The 25,288-nt window shown below is 38.5% G+C and overlaps 1 protein-coding gene across 3 annotated transcripts in view; it reads right to left on the bottom strand.

Moving 5' to 3' along the window:
- The window catches only part of SCAI (suppressor of cancer cell invasion), a 70,886-nt gene that overhangs the window by 6,993 nt on the left and 38,605 nt on the right, over nt 1-25,288 (bottom strand). For all 3 annotated transcript variants that reach the window (XM_023760168.1, XM_006096259.3, XM_023760167.1), the window contains 12 exons: nt 22,113-22,208; nt 21,465-21,551; nt 19,876-19,974; nt 16,210-16,306; nt 14,919-15,017; nt 14,632-14,784; nt 13,100-13,201; nt 12,076-12,177; nt 11,092-11,170; nt 9,334-9,433; nt 8,410-8,491; nt 1,407-1,479 (listed from right to left, as the gene is read on the bottom strand). In XM_023760168.1, coding sequence (XP_023615936.1) covers nt 1,407-1,479; nt 8,410-8,491; nt 9,334-9,433; nt 11,092-11,170; nt 12,076-12,177; nt 13,100-13,201; nt 14,632-14,784; nt 14,919-15,017; nt 16,210-16,306; nt 19,876-19,974; nt 21,465-21,551; nt 22,113-22,208 — 1,169 coding nt within the window. The remainder of the gene's footprint in view (nt 1-1,406; nt 1,480-8,409; nt 8,492-9,333; nt 9,434-11,091; nt 11,171-12,075; nt 12,178-13,099; nt 13,202-14,631; nt 14,785-14,918; nt 15,018-16,209; nt 16,307-19,875; nt 19,975-21,464; nt 21,552-22,112; nt 22,209-25,288) is intronic.

Raw genomic sequence — 25,288 nt, 5'->3', positions numbered from 1 at the left:
CGGTATTTTGTGGAACAGCCACACTCAAGGGGCCAAAGAGCCGCATGTGGCTCGCGAGCTGTGGTTTGTCGACCACTGGGTTAGACCCTGCAATTTAAACTAAAGCTGCCTCTTTTTTAAAAAACAACACATATTATTATTGAATTTTAGAGAGGGGAAAGGAGAGGGATAGAGAGATAGAAATATTATGGATCAGCTGCCTCCTACTCGCCCCCTACTGGGGATTGAGTCTGCAATCTGGGCATGTGCCCTGACCCGGAATCAAACCGGTGACCTCTTGGTTCCTGGATCAATGCTCAACCGCTGAGCTACACCCACCAGCCAGGATAAAGCTGCCTTTTGATAAGAAAATGATAGCAAAAAGTACTCTCAAATAACTGGAAGGGGGTACACTTCTCCAGAAATGATAAGCAACAGGCTAACAGAGTTCTCAAAGCAGGAGAATTTTACCGTTGTTTGGAGGTAAGTTCTATCCCTTAGTAACTGAACTTTTGGATAGAGGAACTTAGCATTTCTACATGTTTTTCCCTGTAAAACAACAGAACTTACCTTGAAACAACGGTGAAAAGTCTCCAGCTTCTCTCAGGTATTCAAATGCTGACCATCACTTCCTGTGTCAAACTATGTCAGCAGACAAGACTTCTGGCTGGGAAGTGGCAGTGAAATGCCCTCTCCCACAGGGGAACAGCAGCACTATTCACAGTCAGGGGGACAGTGAAATGGTGACAGCACTGCTAAGACAGCGGCAAGGTTTGTTGAATATCTTACCAGCTTAATGACTGGGCGCTGGAACAGGCTGCATGGACTGCCAGTTAAGGACAAATTAGTAAAAGTCTTTCATTTCCTCTTCATCTGAGAAACGGCTAGAACCCTGAACTATCTCTCCATCACACTGAGAAGAGGTTCTTTTATTTTAAAAATACAACAAGGTAAAATGTGAATAAAAGAAGCCCTTTAGGTTGTGCCGGTTAGGATACCCTAACTCTTAGGCAGAGGCTAAGAAGTTTTCTCAACAAGAAACCTTACAGTTTTAAACGATGCCTAACTGTGTGGCTGGTGATACAGGACATCATGCCAGATGGAAGAGGACAAGCTCACCCAAACAAGCAGCTGCGGAACACATTTTAAAATTCATAAATCATGAGTTCTCCACAAGTAAGGCCCAAAACCACCCTTTTCTCAGGAACGTTTTGCTATTTCTTTGAGAACTGTCTAAAGGCCTAATGGAAGCACATTAAAGACGTCTGGTAGTTGGCAAGACTTCTGGGTTGATTTCAGATTGACACCTGCCACATTAAACACCATAAATCCACATTATCGGTGGGAAAACAAAGATCAGTATTATTCAAAATGTAGACAGTGTTTACTTGTAACCTATGGATGTAAGAGGTAACGACAGAACATACCTTGTAAAGCTTTTGGATATGCTGTAGGAGAAAGCAAGCAGACTAGTGGCTGTCCAAATAAGTTTGTGAAATTCTGCAATATATAAGAATTAAAATGTTCATTAAAGGTTTGACCAAAGATAGTAATTTTCCGAAGCATATCATCAGTGTTCAGATTGGGCTCTTTGACTCATAAGCAGCTGCAGAAACATCAGTAACAGCTGAAGAGGCTGCCATTCATGTATAAACTACTATGCATGATAGGCTTTCTTAAAATAGTGACATTTACTAAGTGAAATACCGATTGTTAAAATAAAGGCATAGATACGGTTGCAGTGTTACAAGGAGAGGTCATCTGGCCATCTACCAAGAGGCCACCCACTGGGCAATATACACGATGAAGCTGAATTCACAAGGGTGAATTTTCCAAGGTCTAAGGCCTGGCTCTCAGCCTCACAGGCTCTAAAACCTGACTCACTGGTCTGAAGCGTAGATCCATCTCTCACTGTGAATCACATTACCTGCTCACTCAGAATAATGTTAATTTACAGTGAGAACTAAACTGACACTCAAAAAATACTCTTTGCATGATTTCAGCATATCCTTTCCCTAAAGGCAGATTTACATGGGAAATCCTATATAATAAAAGGCTAACATGCAAATCGACTGGTCACTATGATGTGCACTGACCACCAGGGGGCAGACACTCAATGCAGGAGCTGCCCCCTGGTGATCAGTGCGCTCCTACAGGGGGAGCGCCACTCAGCCACAAGCAGGGCTCACAGCTGGCAGAGCGCAGCAGCGGTGGCGGGAGCCTCTCCCAGCGGCAGTGCTAAGGATGTCCGACTGATGGCTTAGGCCTGCTCCCCCCTAAGCCGTCAGTCAGACATCCCCCGAGGGCTCCCGGATTGCAAGAGGGAACAGGCCGATCTGAGGGAGACCCCCCCCCCCACGTGCACGAATTTTGTGCACCAGGCCTCTAGTAATATTATAAACTGGTTGGTAAAACAAGACAGAACTTAATAGATGTGAACAAAACAAAAATTAAAACTTCCTGAATTATAAAAATAAAGACTAGGACAAATGGAAAGACATACTATGTTCTTAGACAGGAACCCATTCTAAAGATGTCATTACACTAATTTATTAAAACGTAAACCAACCTCAAAAAAAAATGGTTCAGTTCCCTGCAACTGAAAAAAATAATTCTAAAGTTCATAAAGAAAAAGTAGACGAGTCAGGAAAACTCTGCATTCAAAAGAAGAGATGAGAGAGAACAAGACTCATCAGATATTAAAACATACTTTAAAGCCTCAGTAATTAAAAATATGTGGGCCTGGCCTAAGAGTGGGCAGAAGACCAATGGAAGAGAATGGAGAGTACAGAATTAGATCCCAAAACAGTTAGGGCTGAATATATATGATAAGGATGACAATTCAAATTGGTAGGAAAAACTGGATAGCCATGTAGAAAAAAAAGTTGGGTCTATACTTCCAACACACACTAGGATAAAATATGTCAAAGATTTAAATGTAAAATATCCTATATAATAAAACTCTAATATGCAAATCAACTGAACGGTGGAAGAATCGGCAGAATGACTGGTCACTATGACATGCACTGACCACCAGGGGGTAGACGCTCAATGCAGAAGCTGCCCCCTGGTAGTCAGTCTGCTCCCACAGGGGGAGCACCACTCAGCCAGAAGCTGGGCTCATGACTGATGAGCACAGTGGTGATGGCAGGAGCCTCTCCCGTCTCTGTTGCAGGTGGGCCGTAAGGAGCAAGGGGTCACGAACTGTGAGAGTCCCAGACTATGAGAGGGATGTCTGAAGGGATCGGGTCTAAGCTGGCAGGTGGACATCCCCCAAGGGGTCCTGGACTGCGAGAAGGCACAGGCTGGGCTGAGGGGACCGCCCCCACAGGGCACGAATTTCGTGCACTGGGCCTCTAGTTAAACAATAAAAGTACTGAAAGAAAATATAAGAAAGGGTTATTTTTGTAACCTAGAAGATCTTCCTATTATGATTACGATTAATAAACCTAGTCACAAAAATCAAGGCTTATATATAGTAAAATACAGCATAAACTAAATCAGGAGCCAAATGATGTTCTGGGATATATATTTGCATCACATTACAAAGGATTAATCTCTTTAATATAGAAATAACTTCTCCCAATCCGTAAGAAAACGTCTACTGACTCAATAGAAAAATGGGTGAAAGATAACAAGAGAATAGAAAACTGAATACAATTGGTTCAAATGTATGAAAGGTACTCAATCTTACTGATAAAAGAAAATCAAAGCTACACGAAATTACCATTTTTAATATATCAGTTTAGTAAAATTTCTAAAAGTTTGAAAATATAGTGCTCTCTTCGGCAGCACATATACTAAAAGGTGAAAATATATGCTATTGGCAAAAACATGGGAAAACAAATACCCATAAATAGGAGTATATATTAGTACAAATTTTTTAGGAGACAATTTGGCAGGATCTATTAAATTCAAATGCATATTCCATTAACACAGCAATTCCACAACTTGGAACTTACCCTGTCAATATACTCTCAAATCTGTAAGTCCTAAATTATTTCATGTAGCATTGTTACTAATAGCAAAGGACTGGAAACAACCAAATGACCAGCAATAAGAGACTGGTAGAATAAATTATGGTACAACCATACCACAGGATACTATGCAGCTACAAGAGAGAATTAAGTTCTTTATGAATGGACATGGATAGATCTCCAACATTTCTTAGTAGTGAAAAAAAGTAAGATAGAGCAGTTGTGTATGTCATGTTATTACCATTTATATAGCAAAGAAGACTAAAGGCTATGTATGTGTTTTGGCTTATATATGAGTTTAAATTTTTTTTCTAGAAGGATAAACAAGAAACAGACAACAGTGATCACTTATAGGGAGAGCCAGTAACTGAGTGAACTGGGTCTGGGAGGGATGAAGAGATTTCACTATATGCCTTTTGGATTTTATGACTTTGTAAATATCAATACAAACACTTAAACAAATAGTTAAAATAAATGAGAAATTTCTTGTAATCAAAACAAAGGGAGTAAGTTGAATGATATTAAGGCGCACCCTTCAGATAAGGCAGCGGGGGCACTCTCCCACACTGCGGACGGCCTCGCATCCTTGGCCATGAGGCTCTTGCTCTGGATAGTGCCAAAAGGAACACTGCCGCTACTTATGTCCCAAGGCTTCCTTTTTCTTTGCTTCCCTTGCTGATCAACTTCTCATCTGATTTTTTTTAAAACTGTGTAAAAAGAGTTAGGGTTAGCATAACAAACCTGACTGCTATCCTTTGAAAGGCCTGCTTACAAGGTTCGGCCCTTGGCTGGCTTCTGGGAACTTAGATTTGGGTGAGTTGCCACCATTAGCAGAACCGATAAGAATGGCTCACTTTACCCAGACTGTGCAAACAGGATGGTTTATGTTGAACACCTGCTTTCTTTCTGGGAGATTGGCATTTGGTGTGATCACTCTCCAATAAACATCCTGGGCAACAAGTCCCTCATGAGCTGCCCTGGTAGACACTTCAGCCGTGTTGTCTCAACTTGTTGCTGGGGAAGCAGGGACATCCTGTATGACTGTGGGAGAAAACTCTTGGAAGTTTGAGCCTATTTTGCTCTGGACTTCATCCTATGGACCTTTTTCCTTTGCTAATTTTGCTCTGTATCCCTTTACTGTAATACATACACTGATGTATGACTATATGCTTAGACCCAGGAGCCAAGAACCAGAGAACTTCTAGAAATGAAAGTAACCACAACCAACATATAACTCATATGGGTTTAATAGCAAGTTAGTCACTGCTAAAGAAAGAATTTGTAAATTGAAAGATAGCTCAGAAGAAATTATCCAAATCTCAAACAGAGAAAAAAAAGTTGGAAAATATAGAAGTTAAGAGATGTAGAAGACAGTGAGAATGCTATGAACTAGTCTATATAATAAAAGCCCAGCGACCGTTACAGCAGAACAACCAGAATGACCAGTCGCTATGACACACACTGACCACCAGGGGCAGATGCTCAATGCAGGAGCTGCCCCCTGGTGGTCAGTGCGCTCCCACAGCTGGAGCACCGCTCCATCAGAAGCCGGGCTCATAGCTGGCAAGTGTAGCGGTGGTGGCAGGAGCCTCTCCTGCCTCCATGGCAGCATTAAGGAGTAGCAAGCCAAGTGGTAAGGAGCGAGCAGGAGGCCTGTTAGGAGCAAGGGGTCCCGGATTGCGAGAGGAATGTCCGACTGCCGGTTTAGGCCCACTGTCTGTCTGGGCCTAAACCGGCAGTCGGACATCCCCCAAGGGGTCCCAGATTGTGAGAGGGCCCGGCCGGGCTGAGAGACACCCCACCACACACACGAATTTCATGCATCGGGCCTCTAGTATGTATATAATCAAAGTTCCAGAAGGAGATGAGAGAAAAGTTGGGGTACAGCCAGTGTTTGAGGAGACAATGACTGAGAATTTTCCAGCATTTATGAAAAACCCCAACCTTCCCATTCAAGAAGTCTAACAAGTCCCAATAGATTAACTCTAAAGAAACAAAACCTAGAACTCACAGTGTAACTACAGAATGCCAAAAACTTTCAAAGGAGCAGGAAAGAAACAGAATGTGTGAGGCTGACTGGCAGAAGAGCTTTCATAATCTTGCTAGGAGAGAGACTGCCTTAATAGACTGCAGCAACCTGCAGCCATCAGTCAACGAGGATAAGGCTGTTTAGATAAATATGACTGTCTGACAAATGAGTAATTCATGTTCACTGGCAGGGATCCAGCCTTGTCATAATTACTAAAACACTCAAAGGTTGTTCTTTCAAAAAAAAGAAGGCAGACCTAAAAAAAGTGCTCAGAATGACCATGTGATTTTTTTCATTCCCACTAGTACTACCTTAGTACAGACAAGGCCACTTCTACTCGCCTCTTCTCTAGTGGAAATCTGAGAACCACACCGTGGGCCAGACGTTACACAGATCTTGGCATTTCTGTCACTCTCCTCTGCAATGAGGCTCAGACAAGCATGCAAAGCTCCTCTTTTCCAAAGTGGAAAGAGCTGGGGTTTTGGAATGACAAAAACCGCTGGGATCGGTTAGGCAGGTTAGTTCATCTCCATAGGCAAAGTTTCCTCAACTATAAGGATAATAGTACCTATCTTCACTTAAGCATTCAACATATATTTACTAAGAACCTTTTAGGTGTGAGGCCTGGGGACATAAAGATACATGTACATACACATATAAACACATACACAGAGACTTGAGGGAAAACATAGCCTAGTGCTGATCATCAAACCTTTACATTCCAGGCAGAATCGTTGAGTCTGCTCTGGGGAATATAACGAGACCATGAAGACAGACCTAAAGACACATCAGAGACTAACCAACTAACTGGCCCAACTAGACTGAGCAGCTCAGCATGACAAGCCCGATTCACCACCTCAGAGATTCTATTTTCCTAGCTTCCACTCTTATATCTGAGCAGATAGGCAAAAATTACAATACTCTGAGGAAAGTCTCTAATATGATATATGCAGGCAAAACAAACAGAAACACATCAGCCTGGAGGAAACAGACAGCAGGGAGAACTTTTAAAGTGATCACTGACAGTCCTGGCTGGTGTGGCTCAGCTGGTTGGAGCATCATCCTGTGCACTGTGGGAACAGCTGGCACATATCATGAAAGATATTTTGACATTATAAAAGGTGCTATCAAATAATATCCAGGTAGGCTGAGAGACATTACTAGGTTGCTAAAACACTCCCAATGCATGCTGGAGCATATACACAATACATTTGACCGGGTGCATCAACATATCCTGTCACATCTTTAAACTGTAGCAAACAATTCCTTTGACAAAGGCACAGATGCTTCTTGGGAATTCTGTGAAGACACCAATGCCTGGACTCCTCTGGTTTTATAAGTTTAGAAGGGATAGCTAATAAACTTTTCCTTCAGCAACCTCTCACCCCTTCAAAAAGATTAAAAACAACAACATACACCAGATTTAAGAAAAGTGTCAGCTAGTTTTCCCCAAAATCAAAGTTGTAAACTTGACTTTTCAGGCAATATGCTGAAAAGTTTAGGGTAGGTTGGTTGCTCTTGGAATTCAGACTTTAAAAAGTGAAACTAAACATAAAAATTAGATGAAAAATATATGCTTGAGGTCAGCTCCCTTGGCTACCAGACACTTCCACTGCTCTCCTGAAATAAACCTACCAATGCTTGCTTCTCCATCTAATTATATGAACATCCACAACAAAAACAGTTTTAATTGGCAGTTTTAATATGCAGATCCAAGCATATTTCTGAACATATTGTTCACTAATGAAATATTCCAACCACATACAAAGGACTCCAAAAATTCTGTTTTTATTTTCCTGTAAATTACTATAGTTTGAAATCTACTATCCTACTTTAAAGTGTGTTTTGCTGCTGTTCTTTATATAATCACTGAAAAACATTGCTTCAATAGCAAAATATAAAACAAAGGATTTTCAAGTTATATCCTTGTCACTTATTTCAGCATTTTACTTATTTTTCACAATTTTTTAAATAAGTGCATGTAAAACTATTTTGATATTCAGTGGCTGTAACTGTAAGACATGGCACTTAAACCATAGCAGCTCAAGTGCGTAGATGGGGAAAAGGTCTCAAAACTAGAAAATAAAATGTGCCCACATACTTCTACCTCTATAAAAGAAAATTATTCTGGGTTATACAACAAAAGTCAACCTTCCACCAGAGATCTTGGGAATCTTGAATTTTTTTTCCTGCAGGAGGATTTATTATTTTCCACTGAGTGTCCATTCATGCGTTTTCTTCTTGTTTCTATTCATAGCACCAGATCCTGACTAGCATGCACAACCTCAAAAGAAAAGAAAGACTAAATACAAACTGTGTAAAATGAAATAAAATAAAGCAAAATAAAAAGGCACATGTTAAGACTGGTTACCTCAGGGTGCTGCCATAATGTCTAACACGTGCCCTGGAGCTCATGGAACTCACCTTGTATGCGACACTATTGGATGAATCCACGATGATAAACAGGGGCTTCCTCGTGAAGGGGTAGAGATCTCCAGGATGGAGGCTGGGAAAACAATAATAATGATAAATAACTGAGTAACTATACCGCCAAGTCTTAGAATTTTTCTTCTTCAGTTTGGTCTGCTCACGTCTCCTTTTCATCGTAGCACAAGAGAAAAACAAAGATTAACTAAGCAAAAGACAAAAAATCTCTGTATTAAGTTTCATTTGGAAAAAAATTCAGAGATAATTATTTCACAAAAATATCTAAAACATACAACGTGAAAATCTCAGAAGCCAGCATTTAGGTACTTTAGTATTTAAAAGCCCATTTAAAAACATACTTTTAAGACAAACATGTAAAACACAACCAGATTTGTATTTCAATGAGTTTTTCAAAATCTATACCTATTTTCAAGCTATATCTTAATATTTCAGAAAATAATAGGGGCTTCCCTTTACTATTCTTTATCTTTTCTCTGGATATTGCATCAGAATCAGTTGGGTGCTTCTTAAACATCTAGATTCACTGGCCCATAGAAGATCTACTAGACCCAAAGGCTGAAAGTCCAGTAACAAGAATGAGAGCCACTGCCTAAGAAGATCACAATCTTGGTGTATATGCTCTTTCTAGCTTAGTGGACTGTGTGTGTGTGTGTGTGTGTGTGTGTGTGTGTGTGTGTGAACAGTGCCTGACATATAACTGATATTCAATGAAAAATATGTATCAGCCCAAAATTCTAATTTCCTAGGATAGTCAAGATGGAAGTATTGCTAGAATCCAAATAAGTGTTATTAACAGTAGCCTAAGAGAACATTTCTAGTACCAGAAAAGTCCCCATTTCACTTAATATTTCATAGGAGAGAGCTACAATTTTTATGATAGGGAGACACTAGAATACATACCAGTGCATTTCTTTGTGGGATTGATTGCGTTTGTGCATGGCATCTCCATTTATAATATCCCGGTTACTATTAGTAAGAACCCCTCCAAAATCATAAGGACCTATGAAAACAAAGGGAAGAATCCTAGACTTCAATCAGAGAGTAACATGATTCTGATGTTCAAAGGTATTATGTGAATCTCTCCCTGATACAAGTGGAAAATAATTACAAAACATTTTAATTATTTTAAAATTTAACATTCTCCTTTAATACAGTATTTAAATGATTTCAGCATGTTGCCTAGTTCAACATTTAAAAAAATCATTTAACTACTCATCAGTTCTTCAAACAGAATATAATGAGAAACAAAACAAGAATCCACGGCACCCCATTATTCCGGGCAATAAAAGTGATGCAGATCTGAGATGCTCAAAATGATCTTTACATTTCAAGCAAAATTAAAACATCAGGTTTAACAAAACTGTTTATGTGAAAAATTGCAGACTGATGTCCTAATAATTTATTAAATAAAAGTGTAAGTAAGCCATTAATTGTAAAATTTAGAAAAAAAAGTGAAATAAAACTTCAAAATTCTCATTGAAAAAATCTTTATTTTTAAGAAAATAATTAACAAGTTTCAGTGTGTGAAAAAATCCATTATCACTATTACACCAACCACTGTAGTTCCAGTTTTGAAGTTAGCCTTTGCCCACTGGTTATATCAGTTAGTTAAACGCCTGTCCAAATGGCACAGCAACCGAGGGGTGTTAGGAATAATTTCTCTCAAAGGATTACTCAATTAGTGCCTATTGCAGTACTAATGTACTTTGAAAAAAGTAAAATGGGGTCAATATATTAAGCAGGGGCCCAGAAAATCTGATTCAACAGTAGAAAAATAGAAATAATTATTTATAAATAAAATAAACTTTACTACAAGAAATTAGTTTATGACTTCACACCACATTTAATGCTGTTATATTTTATCCCTTAAAAAAGCACTGCAATGAAAAGGCTTTGAGGTTTTTTATTTTGTTTTGTTTTCATTTTACCACATTAAGAGGATCTGTAGGTCATGCAAGGAAGATGGCAGGGACATGCATTGTATAAAGGAATGCAAATTTCAACAAACATGAGGAGGAAAATGTTAAGGATGTTAAGGAAAAAAATTTTTTTTTGTCCAGACAGAGATTTAAATGCCTCATTTACATCCCAGTTACTCACCTATTCTGACCAATTTCATATATTCTGGACTCATTTATTCTGGACAGTTTTAAGTTTTTATTCTGAAACAGCATCCCAATATTCTATAGGTTGAATCCATAAAAACCAAATAAAGAAAGGACAGAAAACAAAATCATGACAAGGACTTGAACTTTCACAGTTACAAAAGTGTACTGATTTCTACAAAGACTTTCAGCCACATGAAGCCGCTGACCAGATTCCCTAAAGCACTGAAGGCTCAGAAAATTTTAATGATGTGAAGTAGATCATTAGGCTTCGTTATTTCATATGTATGTGTGCTTCTGGCAAATCTGATAGTGAGGCACACACATTTAGTATATGAATTTGCTGATGATTTGTGGAGTTCAATGTATAATATTTCAGAAAATAAAATAGACTGAGGTATCTATAACATTGCCAATTCAACAAATAGACCAGGTTTCCAATTTAGAAGCCTCTCTAGAAAGCTGGAGATGGTCTGTGGGCTACAGGCCATCGTCTTGTAGAAAATAAAGAGAATTCAAGCCCGGCTCACACAGGAGCATTCCTTTATTGTACCTTCACTATCAGAACGACCTGTTGGGAAAACGCCAGTGGCTGACAGGTAAATCAGAAGCACGCTATTGGCAGGCAGCTCCTGAAATTTAAAAAATCACATATACAAAACAACAAACAGGGAAAACAACAGTTTCATTTAAAGCTCATGACACTTTAAAGGTGTGGGGAAAACAAGCACCTAATCTAACATACTACTGTCTTCTCCAAGAGAAGAGCCACTCTTGCTGGTTCCAACTCCTGTCTACCCAGCCAAGATTCATTATAATCTACAATCTACAATGACTGCCAAACGTTTTTAAGACATTCTCTGCTTTAAAACGCCCATCATTTAGAAAATGTCCTCTGGAAAACTTGAAATGGAGAAGTAAATATCCTGACTATAGAGACGTCTAAAAGACAAACTCCCATCTATGGCTTTCACTATTAAACTTTGGGAGGAATTCCCTACTCCTCATAGCTCTTTCAATGACCAAAATATTTCTGAGCAGGTCTGAGCAACCTGCTCCGGATTTTTAAGTTCTGCACTGACTCTTATACCTACAGTAGTTTAGTAATAAAAACCTGGAGAAAGGAAAGTAATTAAGCAATAGTCTCATTAATTAATGGCAATAAGCATTCAGAGCCTGTAAGCAATTTCCATCCTGAAAATAACTATGATTAGGATACTCTAAGCAGCAGTTCTCAACCTGTGGGTCGCGAACAATGAAAATACATCCTGCATATCAGATATTTACATGACGATTCATAACAGTAGCAAAATTACAGTTATGAATTAGCAACAAAAATAATTTTATGGTTGGGGGTCACCACAACATGAGGAACTGTATTAAAGGGTCGCGGCATTAGGAAGGTTGAGAACCACTAAAGGCAGTTTCAATTTCATACTTTAAATTCTTGACTCAGATATTCAAAGAGAAGAGTGACTCTCAGATTCCATTCAGGGCACACTTTTCCCATATAGTAAAAATACTGGGTCAAATATACCTTAAAAGATGCTGCTAAGAATGTGTACAGTTGGCTGAAGGTGGGTTTGTAGAGCAGGTACTTGTGGGGATTTTCTCGCCTGGTAGGCTTGTCAGCTGATTCCTGTATTTACACACAGAAAATAATATCCATACAAGCTGTATTTGACAGATGAATTATCAATGCCTATTTTTACTATCCTCTTCATCAAATATATTTTTGTTACTATTATTATGCTTATCTATATTTCCTATTCTTCATCAAGACAGCTTTTTTTTTTTCCTGATGCACCTCCCCCCATAATCTGGAAAATACAAAACGACATCTACCACCACAGACCTACACATAGTCATATATGAGACCCAGGGACCTTTATTCATGGGACTTCGAAGTAAAGCCTGCCCTTCATCCAAGTTGCAAGTTTCTTCTGGTTCCATAATATTTCATATTAACTAGTATGTCTTTTCCTATGTCTTCTGTGCATATTAACTTTCTACCAAAGGCAGCAATAGAACTTAGCAAGTATTTCGTGAATCCATTTGGCACCTCCTAGATGAGGTCAAGGTTCTCTGAGCTCCAGGAGTGGGGGTGGGGGGGGTAGTCAAAGGCTAAAAAGAGGAGATAGAGAAAGAACTTGGTGGTGCCAGAGTCTGAAGAGCCAACTTGGAAAGTCATCTCAGACAGGAGCAGAGCCAGCATTTGAGGGCTGCCTGGTCTCTGCTCCTGCCAGTATTGCCCTTTCACCAGCTTGGCATGTGCTGACAAGAGAGCTCTTCTAAAAACATTTATTGACTGATTGATTTGAGAGAGAGAGAAACATCGACCCATTGCTTCACCTATCCATTGGTTGAATCTTGCATGTGCTCTGACTGGGATCAAGCCTGTAACCCTGGTGCATCAGGACAACATTCCAACCAACTGAGCCACCCCGCCAGGGCAAGGGAACTCTTTATTCACCCTCAAAGCATTTGTTGGATAATAGCATTCCATGCAGAGCAGAAGCAGTAAGAGTGTTACCAAAATTGCAAAAGTAGGGAGAAGGTACCTGCATTCCTGACTTATTCATCTGGGAAGCTAAATTCATTGGCTCCCTTTCCAGGGCTTGTAACATCCGGAACATGTCAACAGTTAGTTCACTGAACTTAACCTGCAAGGAACACAAACCTGACCATTGATGCAGAACGCATACCTTGAAGTCTTTAATCATATTATTAATCTTGACATTCATGTGTACTTAATGACACTAGGTATTTTCTTTTCCAGGATTTTATTATCAAAAATTTCAAAAGATAGAAGACTGAAAGAATTATACAGTAACACCAATATGCTTATCAACTAGATCCTACAACATTAACATTTTTCTATATTTGCTTTATCACATACTCTCCATCTATCTATATACCTATCAATCCATCAATTTCCTCAAGTACTTTTAGAAACAAATAAAAGTAGTCATGTAAACAGAGACCTATTTTAGATCCTATAAAACTTGCTAATTTTTGGCAAAACAGTGAGGCTGAAATATGGCAGTGGCCCATATTTTATAACCTCTTCATTACATTTTGGTACTTTACAATGTTTAAGACGCATACTTTTTTCTACTTTGAAAAGACAACATTGTATTTAAATTAAAACATTCTAATTTAGAAATCTGTGAATTAATGGCTATAAAAACCAAAGTTGGAAAAGTACTAGAAAAAGCTAACAATAACAAAAATGATAGGTGTAAGGAAGTATCCAAAATTAAAATGTATAAGTAATGCACATAGAAAAATATCCTCACTGGTGACTTTTCCAATATTCCATATTTCCAGTAAATTACATTTCCAGTACATTAAATTAATTATGCAACTATTCTGTCATGAAAAAATATTTGAAATTTGCTTTTGACAAATGTACCTAAAAATAACCCCTCCTCTGACCAGCTGATGTCGCTCAGCGGATTGAGCATCATCCCATGGACCATGAGGTCCGGGGTTTGATTCCTGGTCAGGGCACATGCCCAGGTTGTGGGCTCAATCCCCAGTATGGGTGTGCAGGAGGCAACCGATCGATGTGTTTTTCTCATTGATGTTTCTCTCTTTCTCTCCATCTAAAAATCAATAAAAACATATTTTAAAAAAACAACAACCCTCCTCTCTTTTTGCCTGATTACAATATATACAGATTTGGAAAGTTGTGAAGAAGAAAATAAAAACCACCTATAATTCTGCTATTCAGAGGTAGAGGTAAACCTTTAATGATATTGGTGAATTTCTCCTTGGTCTTTTCCCTATGCATATATGTATATAGACGTTTTAACACACGGGGTAATTTTGTTTACATACTAGCTCCATAACAAACTTCTTTTCCCTTACCATATCATGAGTATCTTCCTTTGTGATTAAAAATTCTTTCTAAACCACTTAAATGTCTGTAACATAGTCCATAAATGGACAAAGCGTAATTTATTTAACCATTTCCTCACAAATGGATGTTAGGATATTTACAACAGGGTTATTAATAATAACCCTGTAATAATAAAAAGCACTATTTTTCAAAGTGGGTTTTCGGCATACTTCCTTCACAGTTCTTTACCTGGTTATTACAATTACCAATGATGAGCGCGTCAGCCAGAGACAGCTGTCCCACAATCATGCCCTGTTCCAGCAGGGGGGCTCCTGTTTCAGCAAGGCGGTTAGATGTGATAACAATGGTATTATCATCATTCAACACCATTACGGGGTCTGCCTGGAGAGAAGAGCCAAGACAAAACGTCAGTCTAGTAAGTTATTCCTTTTTGATATATACACACAGTAAACATGTACACCCCATAGGAATTTACTTATCCGTAACTATGACAACTTTTCTTGTCAAAAACTGACCTCGATAAAAGCTGCGACTTCTTGAAGCACCAGGTTCCACTCCACTTGATCTTCAGTATTAAAGCGGTGAGTGTAATCTTCAATTTCATCGGACAACTCCTGATTTTAACGTATCACAAAGAAAATGGGTATAGAAAAAAAAAAAGACAGCTATGAGGTACCATATTCCTGAGAGAAATTGACATAGTTAAGAAGTTTATTATCAATATACAGTCTCAATTATAACCAAAAACAAAGAATAAAAACTACATGGATTTATCCCAAAATCAAAAACTCCAGAATGACACACATCAGTAAGATCTTCAGAGATCCCGAGAGACCCATACTGAGTAGGTATGACTTTATTTTAAAATTTATTTTATTTTTAATGTTTTTATTTATTTCAAAGAGGAAGGGAGAGGGAGAGAGAGACAGAAACATCAATGATGAGAATCATTGATCGGCTGCCTCCTGTACGCCCCTCACTGGGGATTGAGCCCACACCCAGGCATGTGCCCTAACTTGTGAACTCCTGGTTCATGGGTCAATGCTCAACCACTGAGCCACACCAGCCAGGCAAGAAATGACTTTATTAATAGAAAACTCTTACAGGTAAACCCCCCAATTTTTAACATTAAAAAAATTAATACGATCTAGCTGATTTTCTTTGAATTTGCTAGTATAGCATACTGGTTTTATCTGGAAAGAGTTAATAGTAACTAGGAGTGGAGGAAGACTTGTCAAAACTAGCATGTTATACTTGAGTACCAAAAATTAAGAAGCATGCCACTGTAACTACTCCCTGAATGAATACAGAGTGCAGCTGGAATGTATGCAATCATCACAGATAGTAAATGAATCCCAAAAGCCGTTAACGCTTAACTGCCTGAGTTAATGGAGGACAGTGATGCAGAAATACTAAAGGAATGGGAAAAAACCAAACTCTTTCCCAACACCTTTGTCAAACATTGTGTGCTTTTTCTTGACCTAACTTTTCAACTATCTTTTTTTAAACAAAATATTTTAACTTTTGTCTGCATTTCCCGACCATCCATGGATAGGTGGTGAAATGTAAAATGTGCTGAAGGGACAAAAGCATGGAATTAAGATAATGGTCTCTGGTCAGTCTGTGTTTGAAATACGAAGAGAGTTGAAAAAAAAATTTTTATCATTGCCCTTGGCAGAAGTTACCACACTTTTGATGCTGTAATGATTTAGACAGACCAAAAACTATTTTAACCTCAAATCTATTTTTAAAAAACAAAATTATCCATACACTATTAGATATTCAAATATTTTAAAGTACATTTACCTTCACCAGTTCCTTTACAACATCCATTTTGTTGAGAAGAAGACAAACTACTATGAATCTTGCGTAGTATCGTAGCTTCTTCACTACCAACTCAGGTCTGCGGTAGATAAATGGAAAATTAGTCATTAGATTAAAAAAGAAAATATGCTGTTTTGACCCTATTCTTCAGTTATAAATATTTCTGCATATAAACTATAGTCTTAACATTTCTTACTGATTCATTACATAATTCATTCATTCAACAAATATCTATTGAGAACTTAGATGCATCTGGCACTATGCTAAGTGCTGGAAACAGAGTGAAAACACACATACACACACAGAACTACAGACACAGTCCCTTCTCCTCAGCTCTTACAGATAGAAAAATATGTAAAATATAGAGAAGACAGATAAATACTTAAAACATAGTGGAATAAGTATAACGACACGAGAAATAAAGGGTGCTATGTGAGCCCACAGGACTGGATCCTGGGTGAGAGTAAACTTCCCAGAGAGAGTAATGTTTGAGTGAAGGCTATATATAAGGAAGAGGAGAAGATAAGAGGCAGAAAAGCACAAGGTGAAAAGCATTCCAGGAAGAACAGTCTTTGTTTGGAGATCTTATCTTTTATATATTAATATCACCAAGCCTGTTTCCTTGTGCTGAGTGCTGACAGGTCATATCTTTTCCTTTTCCTCTGCTTTCCAGTGCCTTTGTCCTTTTATTTTACCACATCTTTTACAGACAGCGTATGGCTAGGTCTTGCTTTTTCAGCCACTGTGGTCATCTCTGCCTCGTACACGCAGGTCCTCTGGGTTTGCGCCTCCACCTTGCTTTATTTGTTTTCGGTTTGTCCCTTCTGTGTTCGTGCCCTTTACTGCTCCTCTCTTGCTTTCTTTCCAGTTAATCTAATATATTTTAGCGTACTGTCCTCTATTGGCTTCTTACTCATACCTCTGCATTATTGTTCTTATAGTGCTGCTAGGAGTAGCAATATGCATCCTCAACTTACCAAAGGCTTTTACAATCAATACCGCACCTCTTCACACTTATCCCTTATCAAGTGAACCTGACATTCCCAACGTCCACTTCCTGCTTTCTACATCCTACATTGCACATATAATAACCTTACAATAGTATATTTTTCGTATATGTTTGACATTTTCCATAACAAAACTTAAAAATTTTCTCTTAGACCCAGGGGTTATCTAGAAATGTGTTTACTAATTGATACGACTCTGCGCACTTGCCAGAGAAACTGTTTTCCTGGTGGCTAAATGCAGTCAAGTGCACAGAGGTTAGGACCTTTGCGTGCTTTATCTTCTCCATATCTAACTCTGAACAGGGTCAGCCCCAGCCATTTGCAACAGTTGGGGTTTGCAGCTCCTAGGACAAGTGATTACGGGGTAACATCTCCCTTTACTAAACAGGATGGGCCCGTGGAAAGAGACATTGTTGAGAGTTGTCATGCTTAATGACAACAGTCACCGAGGTGAGGGCTAGAACATCCGTTCCTCTTGGCTTTGACAGATTGCTGAGGCATTGAGGGAGAGCAGAGAGAACCTGTCCCTTTGAGAAGAGACTTGTGCCTTATAAAGCAACTGTGATATTGTGGAATACTTTCTTGTTTTAATCTAATGGCTGTTGATTTTAGGAGGTCACCAATGGCTACCTTGACTGGCCCTCCTGCCCTATGTGAACTAAGAAACAAACAACGTACCATCTGAACTGTCCTTCCAGAAAACAAGGTCAAGATTTTGGGTTGTCCGTTGATTCTAATTTAGTGTGTTTACGGCAAGAGATTTAGTCATCCTGGTTCCAAATAATCCTACCTCCGTTCTTCTGCCCTGCTCTAGGAGGCAGCACAGGGAAACAATTGATGTGTGGTGTCTGCTCTTAGGATGGAAAATGATTTCCACAAATCAAACTGTTGGATTTTAAGCCAACGGGCCTAAGGCCAATTTTTCTTTTGGCAAATTAGAAAAGTGAATTATACAAGGTATTTTACTATTGCTTAAAATAGTTCTTTGCTGATAAAATATTACATAGCCCTTTTGCATGTTCTTAGAGATACAATTTATCTCACCAAGAATTCAGATAAATTGTACAACATAAATGCAAAAAGGGGGTGAGGGATGTAGGAAATATATCTATACTGAATATATGCAAAGCAAATCGTAAAAAAATCTGAAGGAAAAATAATTGATGGAACTTCTGATAGAGGAAAGAAGTAAGGCAATAACACAGAGACCACAGCATCGGCATACCTCACTTGTATCAAATCACCTCCTCTGGACGAGTCTGAACAAGACTTGCAAGGGCATGAAGGGGATTTACAAGAGTGGGGCTTTCCAAAAAATGTCGTCGTAGAGCTGGAAAGCTCATAAGAGCCAAGCACAAAGTGTTCTCTAGAAAGCCATGCCAAAACTATGTTTTCTTTTAAAATATATTTTTATTGATTTCAGAGAGGAAGGGAGAGGGAGAGAGAGATAGAAACATCAATGATGAAAGATAATCATTGATTGGCTGCCTCCTGCATGCCCCACACTGGGGATCGAGCCTGCAACCTGGGCATGTGCCCTTGGCCAGAATCCAACCTGGGACCCTTCAGTCCACAGGCCCACGCTCTATCCACTGAGCCAAACCGGCTAGGGCAAAACTATGTTTTCTTCTAGCACTAAGAGAAAATCATCTTTTCACTTGTAACAGCTGTGAGTTCTGTTGCCAGAGGTAGAGAGAACATTCCCATCTTCTAGACCTGAACTTTCTCTTCTAACAATTCTTTAAACACTAGCAATAAAGATTCTGGGCCAGGTCCCTGGTTTCTCCCACAGTTCCACACTCCTCTGGAATTAATAGCATCACCATCTACTTGTGACCCAAAGATGTCTATAACCCCCATGAGAAGGTAATTGTCTGAAAGGGAAAGAGCACACCTGTACACCTTCTTCTTTTCTTTTTTTTTTTTTCTTTTTTAAAAAATATATTTTATTGATGCAATAAAGATTCTGGGCCAGGTCCCTGGTTTCTCCCACAGTTCCACACTCCTCTGGAATTAATAGCATCACCATCTACTTGTGACCCAAAGATGTCTATAACCCCCATGAGAAGGTAATTGTCTGAAAGTGAGTCCGCAGGCCGACGCTCTATCCGCTGAGCCAAACCAGCTAGGGCACCACACTGCCAGAGGTATAAGTGCTCAATAGATTACTGTTGGGAATTTAATGAATTACACCAAGTTTTTTCCTTCTAACAACTGCATGACAGTAGTGGGTTTATAAAATAAAATTCAAACAGCTGAGTGCCTTTTCGTTAGTCCTACATGACAACTGTCAATAGGCTTTTGAATGTATATGAATTAAGAGACCTGACATTATCAGCTAAGCCTCACCCTGGAGTTGTTTCTTTTCAATGAAACTTTGTGTGATCCCAATCTTTCATAAAGAAATAATCCACCCCTCCTTTGTGCTCTGACTCCGCTGGTATTGTGACATCTGTTACAACATCTGTAATATGTATTGCTATTAGGTAACATATCTTTGCATGCTTAAGAAGGCCTGCTACATAGTAGGCATTCCATAAAACCCATGGAATGAATAAAAGTTATAAACAAATGTGTGCATTTCTGCATAATTTGCCCACAAACTAAAAATTAAGTGTTTTAAAATATAGTAGGTGCATACCTGTCTTCTTTATTGACTTGAGAATAATATGATCTCTGTCTGATTGCAGAATAGAAGGAGAAAGCCTCATTCAGATAGCTGGTCTCAGATGTGCGTAAGCTATGAGAGAAAAAAAATCTTTAAATTTGACAGTGTCTCAAATTCTTCGTTATGATCAATACTTGTTCCATTATTCCTTCATTCCTGTACATGAGGATGGGAATGACTGTCCTAAATTTGAATCAGCAAAGCAATATTCATATCACCCTTAAAATGTGTAAAAATAATAATAATGATAATTTTTTAAAAATGCCTCCCCACTGCTCCCAATCCTTTTGGATGGCAACCCAAAGTATACATTCTTCTCATTCTTCTCAGGGACTCTCCAAACAGCATTTCCCCCCAGGACCAGACCTTTCATGACCTCCCTCAAATCCATACATAGTCACTTATCCTTTGACTAATTTCTTTCATTTTTTTCTCATGGACTTCAGAAATGGATTAATCCATATTAATCTTCAAAGGATGCTGATGAATTAGGCTCTTTGTTTAGAGAACTGGGTGAAAGAAATGAAGGGACTAGTAGTTACAGAATAGTCACGGGATTAAAATACAGCATAGGGAATATAGTCAATAATATTGTAGCAACTATGTATGGTGCCAAGTGGGTACTGGAAATATCAGGGGAACACTTTGTAAAGTATACGATTATCTAATCACTATGCTGCATACCTAAAACCAATACAATACTGAAGGAAAACTGTATTTGAAAAATTAAAAAAATAATTAAAATATACAAAACACACCACATGTCTAGTTTTACAAATGACTTCTTAAGAAAATACTCTACACAAGAGAGTGATTTTAATGGTGGGAATTATGGGTGCCATGCCAAAAGACAGGAAGAGGAAGGAATTTTTCTGGCCTACTACGTTACAAATGGGCCAAGTCTTTTTATGGCATACCTGGTATTACTTCATGATAATAAGATTTAGTCCTAAAAGGAGTTCTCTTCTGTCCCTGACTCATGGGTGGAACTACATATAGGGGTGGACAAAAGTAGGTTTATAGTTGTGAGTACACGGAACACAGATTTTATTCTGGCATTATTATTTATTAATTATTGTATTATTTTCAATAAGTACAACTGTAGACCTACTTTTGCCAGCCCCTGTAGATGCTGCTCTAAGGATATAATCAGAAGTATCATGTAACCTTTTAGACATATCCTACAGGTATGGATTTTAAAATATCCTCCTGAAAACCACTTATTCAAACATACAAGTTTTGATATGTCTCTGCATAGTATCAAGACTTAAGTGAAGCCATTATAAACTATAAATTCATATACCTAAAACCAAGCTCTTTAAGTTATAGATGAGTCTGACCAAATGAACTGTTTGGAAGGTGAGCCATTGAAGTAAATAATGTTACTTTGATTATAGAAGGTCATTTCACAATGTAGTCTTGACCAATATGATCTGAATTACTAAGGTTTTCATTTGTAACTCCTTAGTTTTCCCTCCAACCAAGTAATATACCATGCATACTTCCGCATGCTGTGTTTAAATCAGGTCAATGCTTGATTTTTCCATATACAATTCACTTACTAATAATGGTAGTATAGCTGCCCAATCTTAGAAGCAATTTCCCCTATTTGCCACCGCTTCAAGCCATACCGATTATCCAAGACTTGTCTGTTTTATATAGGAAATAAGAAAATAGAAATAAGAGACTATAAATTTCAAAAATAACCAAATCTGTAAACTTAATAGGATAAAATGATACCCAATCCAGCATGAAATTTTAAATTCATGAATTCAGATTTATGAATTTTTCATGAGATTGAAACATAATGATTCAATTACATTAAAAAAGCATTTATTAAATGTCCATTTAATTTGAAACATAAATAGAAACTTCTTTGAGCTATGTTCATGAAAATTAGAAGCAACACCCTCAAATAGTTTTGGCCAATAAACAATACCTATTTAAGAATGAAATCATGAATCAGCCAAGCTATGCTAGGGTAGAATTCATCTGAACCATTTCACATGTAATATTTTCTTTAAAAACCCTAAGAACTTACATTTTAAAATCTTAAATAAACATTAAAAAATCGATTTTTTTTTCATTTGGGTCATGAAGATAAAATATATTAAGATGTACCCAGATAAAAAGCAGAAGGTAGTAAAGGTCAAAACTGTGATTAATATAAAATGGAGTTGCACTCTCCTTTAACTATAAAATTCCTTTACCGGTGCTGCTGCTGGAACTTCCAGAGTTTGGTGTAAACATCAAAAGTTCTTCCAAAATAGGATTGCCACTGCTTCTGCCCATATTGTGGCAAATCTCTGTAAGAACAAATACACACATTTTAATTTTAAATACATGCTATCTGGAAACTAAGTCTTGTGATGACAAACTGGATAGTTTTAACAGCGTTTGCATTCAGGCTTTACTTTTTTTAAAATGTTATAATTTTTGGAGAATAGCTCTATAACAAGGGCCAGAGCTCGTTCTTTCCTATTCTCTCCCCTACTTCTTTTTTTTTTTTAAATATATTTTATTGATTTTTTACAGAGAGGAAGGGAGAGAGATAGAGAGTTAGAAACATCGATGAGAGAGAAACATCGATCAGCTGCCTCCTGCACATCTCCTACTGGGGATGTGCCCGCAACCCAGGTACATGCCCTTGACCGGAATCGAACCTGGGACCTTTTAGTCCACAGGCCGACGCTCTATCCACTGAGCCAAACCGGTTTTGGCTTCTCCCCTACTTCTGACAGCTAATTCTTAGTGCGCCATGAGGTATCTACTGCTCTCTTCCCTCTCCTGGGTGATCTTATTTTACTCACTTACACAATGATAACTTCCAAATGTTTATCTCCACCTAAGAATTCAGCCCTTTGAAAACACTGCTTTAGGGGTTCTAGAAGTGAAAGCGCAGGTAGTATTGTTCTCAACTATTCTACCCCTTCCCTAGAGGTGAAACGATTGCTCCCTGTCTTTAGGCCTGATTGTTCCTCCCTTAGACAAATACTCTACCATGCAGACACTGGAACTGCCATATAACTTGCTTTGGGCAATGAAATATAATTGTAAATTATCTACACCATATCTGAGAAGATTTTTTAAAAAATATATTTTATTGATTTTTTACAGAGAGGAAGGGAGAGGAATAGAGAGTTAGAAACATCAATGAGAGAGAAACATCGATCAGCTGCCTCTTGCACCCCCGCCCCCACTGGGGATGTGCCCACAACCAAGGTACATGCCCTTGACCTGAATCGAAACCGGGACCTTTCAGTCCGCAGGCCGACGTTCTATCCACTGAGCCAAACCAGGCTATCCGAGAAGTTTTAAGAGCTATTCCATGGGTCAGCATTTTCACCTTTCCCTCTGACCAAAGACCAAGAAAGGGCTGCTCCTCTGCCTGGAACAGAGAGCAAGACACATTTCATACAACTTGTGGCTAACATGGGAGCTAGAAATAAACCTCTATTGCAGTAAGGCACTACAATTTTGGAGTAGTTACGGCGGCCTTACTTAGGAAAAGTCAATAGAGAAACTGGAACCAGGAGTGGGTTACTGCCATACCAAAAACATCACATATGTGAGACTGGCATTGGGCATGAGCAACAAGTAACTGTTACTGAAGACTGGGAAAATGATGACATATAACACAGCGGCAGAACTGTATTTCTGGCAATAACTTGGAAAGCAGATAATGTGACTAATGAACTTGTGGATTTATAGGAAAAAGCCAAGAGATGGTATGCTACTAGCCCTGGATGCTCTTAGTTGTACTTAACAAAATACGAGAGATGAACTCAGAAAAGAACCAGCTGCAAACACGGATGGGAAGGCAAAGAGAAAAGCCACACATTTCAGAACCGGAAATACTCAACAGTTTCTAATGCAGGAGTATAAAAAAGACAATTTGAGAAATGCTAGTGTAAGACTGTGTCGCATCCTCAGGGCAAAAACGAAAGCCTGTGAATAAACATAGGAGAGTGGCCTCAAATATATTCTTTCAGTGGGACAAAATAGATCAAGGAAAAGAGCCTAAGGAGTTTGCTGTCTTGTGGAATTCTGATAAGCTCAAGGTATTCCTAATGAAGTAAACTAAATCTCGTGAGCGCTATACTGCCAAAGTAATTTGTCTTATAAGGAACAACAATCATTCATTGATTACAGTGTGATACACTTCTTATCCCAGTCTGTGACTTATCTTCTCATTTTTACTCATATGAGTGGTTATCAAACATATCACTCTTAGTCTTTATGTTTACTGCTTTTAATATCTTTTTAAAGCAATTCATCCATACAATAACACAGTCTTTGTAAAGATATAAAGTGTTGGCTTTCAAATTTAACTCTTCAATATAACCAAAAACAAATTATATCTGAATGATTTTTTAAAAAATATTATTTTGGCCCTAGCCGGTTTGGCTCAGTAAGTAGATAGAGCGTCGGCCTGCAAACTGAAAGGTCCCAGGTTCAATTCCGGTCAAGGGCACATGCCTGGGTTGTGGGCTCGATCCCCAGTGGGGGACTTGCAGGAGGCAGCCAATCCATGATTCTCTCTCATCATGGATGTTTCTCTCTCTCTCCCTCCCTCTCTGAAATCAATAAAATATCTAGCAGTTGCCTGGCTGGTGGCTAGGGTGGTAGGCCTCGTGTTTCTCATCATCCAACAGGCTAGCTTGAGTCTGTTCATCTGAGACTGGTTGTAAGGATCCAAAGAGCAGTAAAAGGAGGTAGCCGATCAATGATTCTCTCTCATCATTGATGTTTCCATCTCTCTCTCCCTCTCCCTTCCTCTCTGAAATCAATAAAAATACATTTTATATATATATATATATATATATATATATATATATATATATATATTTAAAAGAAAAAAAGGTACTATACAACATATAAAACAAGAAGTAAAAAATATCCTATTGCTTCTCCTCTCAATTCTAGCCCCCATTACAAATGTATTTTATATGTACATTTAATATATATGTGAGTTTTTCTATTATTTTAAATAAATGGGATCCAACTATAAAGTTTTATAACATGCCTTTTTGATAATATAACATGCCTTTTTTATTTACTAATATGTCATGTTTCTTTAATAAATACAGAATTATATCAATATTTACTATGGACAATGTAGTATATAATGAACCGCTTTAACTAATCCCTCCTGATGGACATTTATATTGCTTCCAGCTTTTCCCTGTTATAAAGATGCAATAAACATCTTCATACTTAACAAACTTGAATAGTTATGTGATACTAGAGGCCCAGTGCACAAAATTCATGCACGGGTGGGGTGCCTAGGCCTGGCCAGCAATCAGGGCCAATCTGTGGGGCAACCGGCGGGGCAATCAGGGGGTCCCCGCTGGCCCCTGCCTTGGCCGGCCTGGCGTCACCTGCT

The sequence above is a fragment of the Myotis lucifugus genome, unplaced genomic scaffold (genome assembly GCF_000147115.1).
Source record: "Myotis lucifugus unplaced genomic scaffold, Myoluc2.0 scaffold_173, whole genome shotgun sequence".
Taxonomy (NCBI): Eukaryota; Metazoa; Chordata; class Mammalia; order Chiroptera; family Vespertilionidae; genus Myotis; species Myotis lucifugus.
This window is presented reverse-complemented; position numbering and strand designations above follow the sequence as displayed.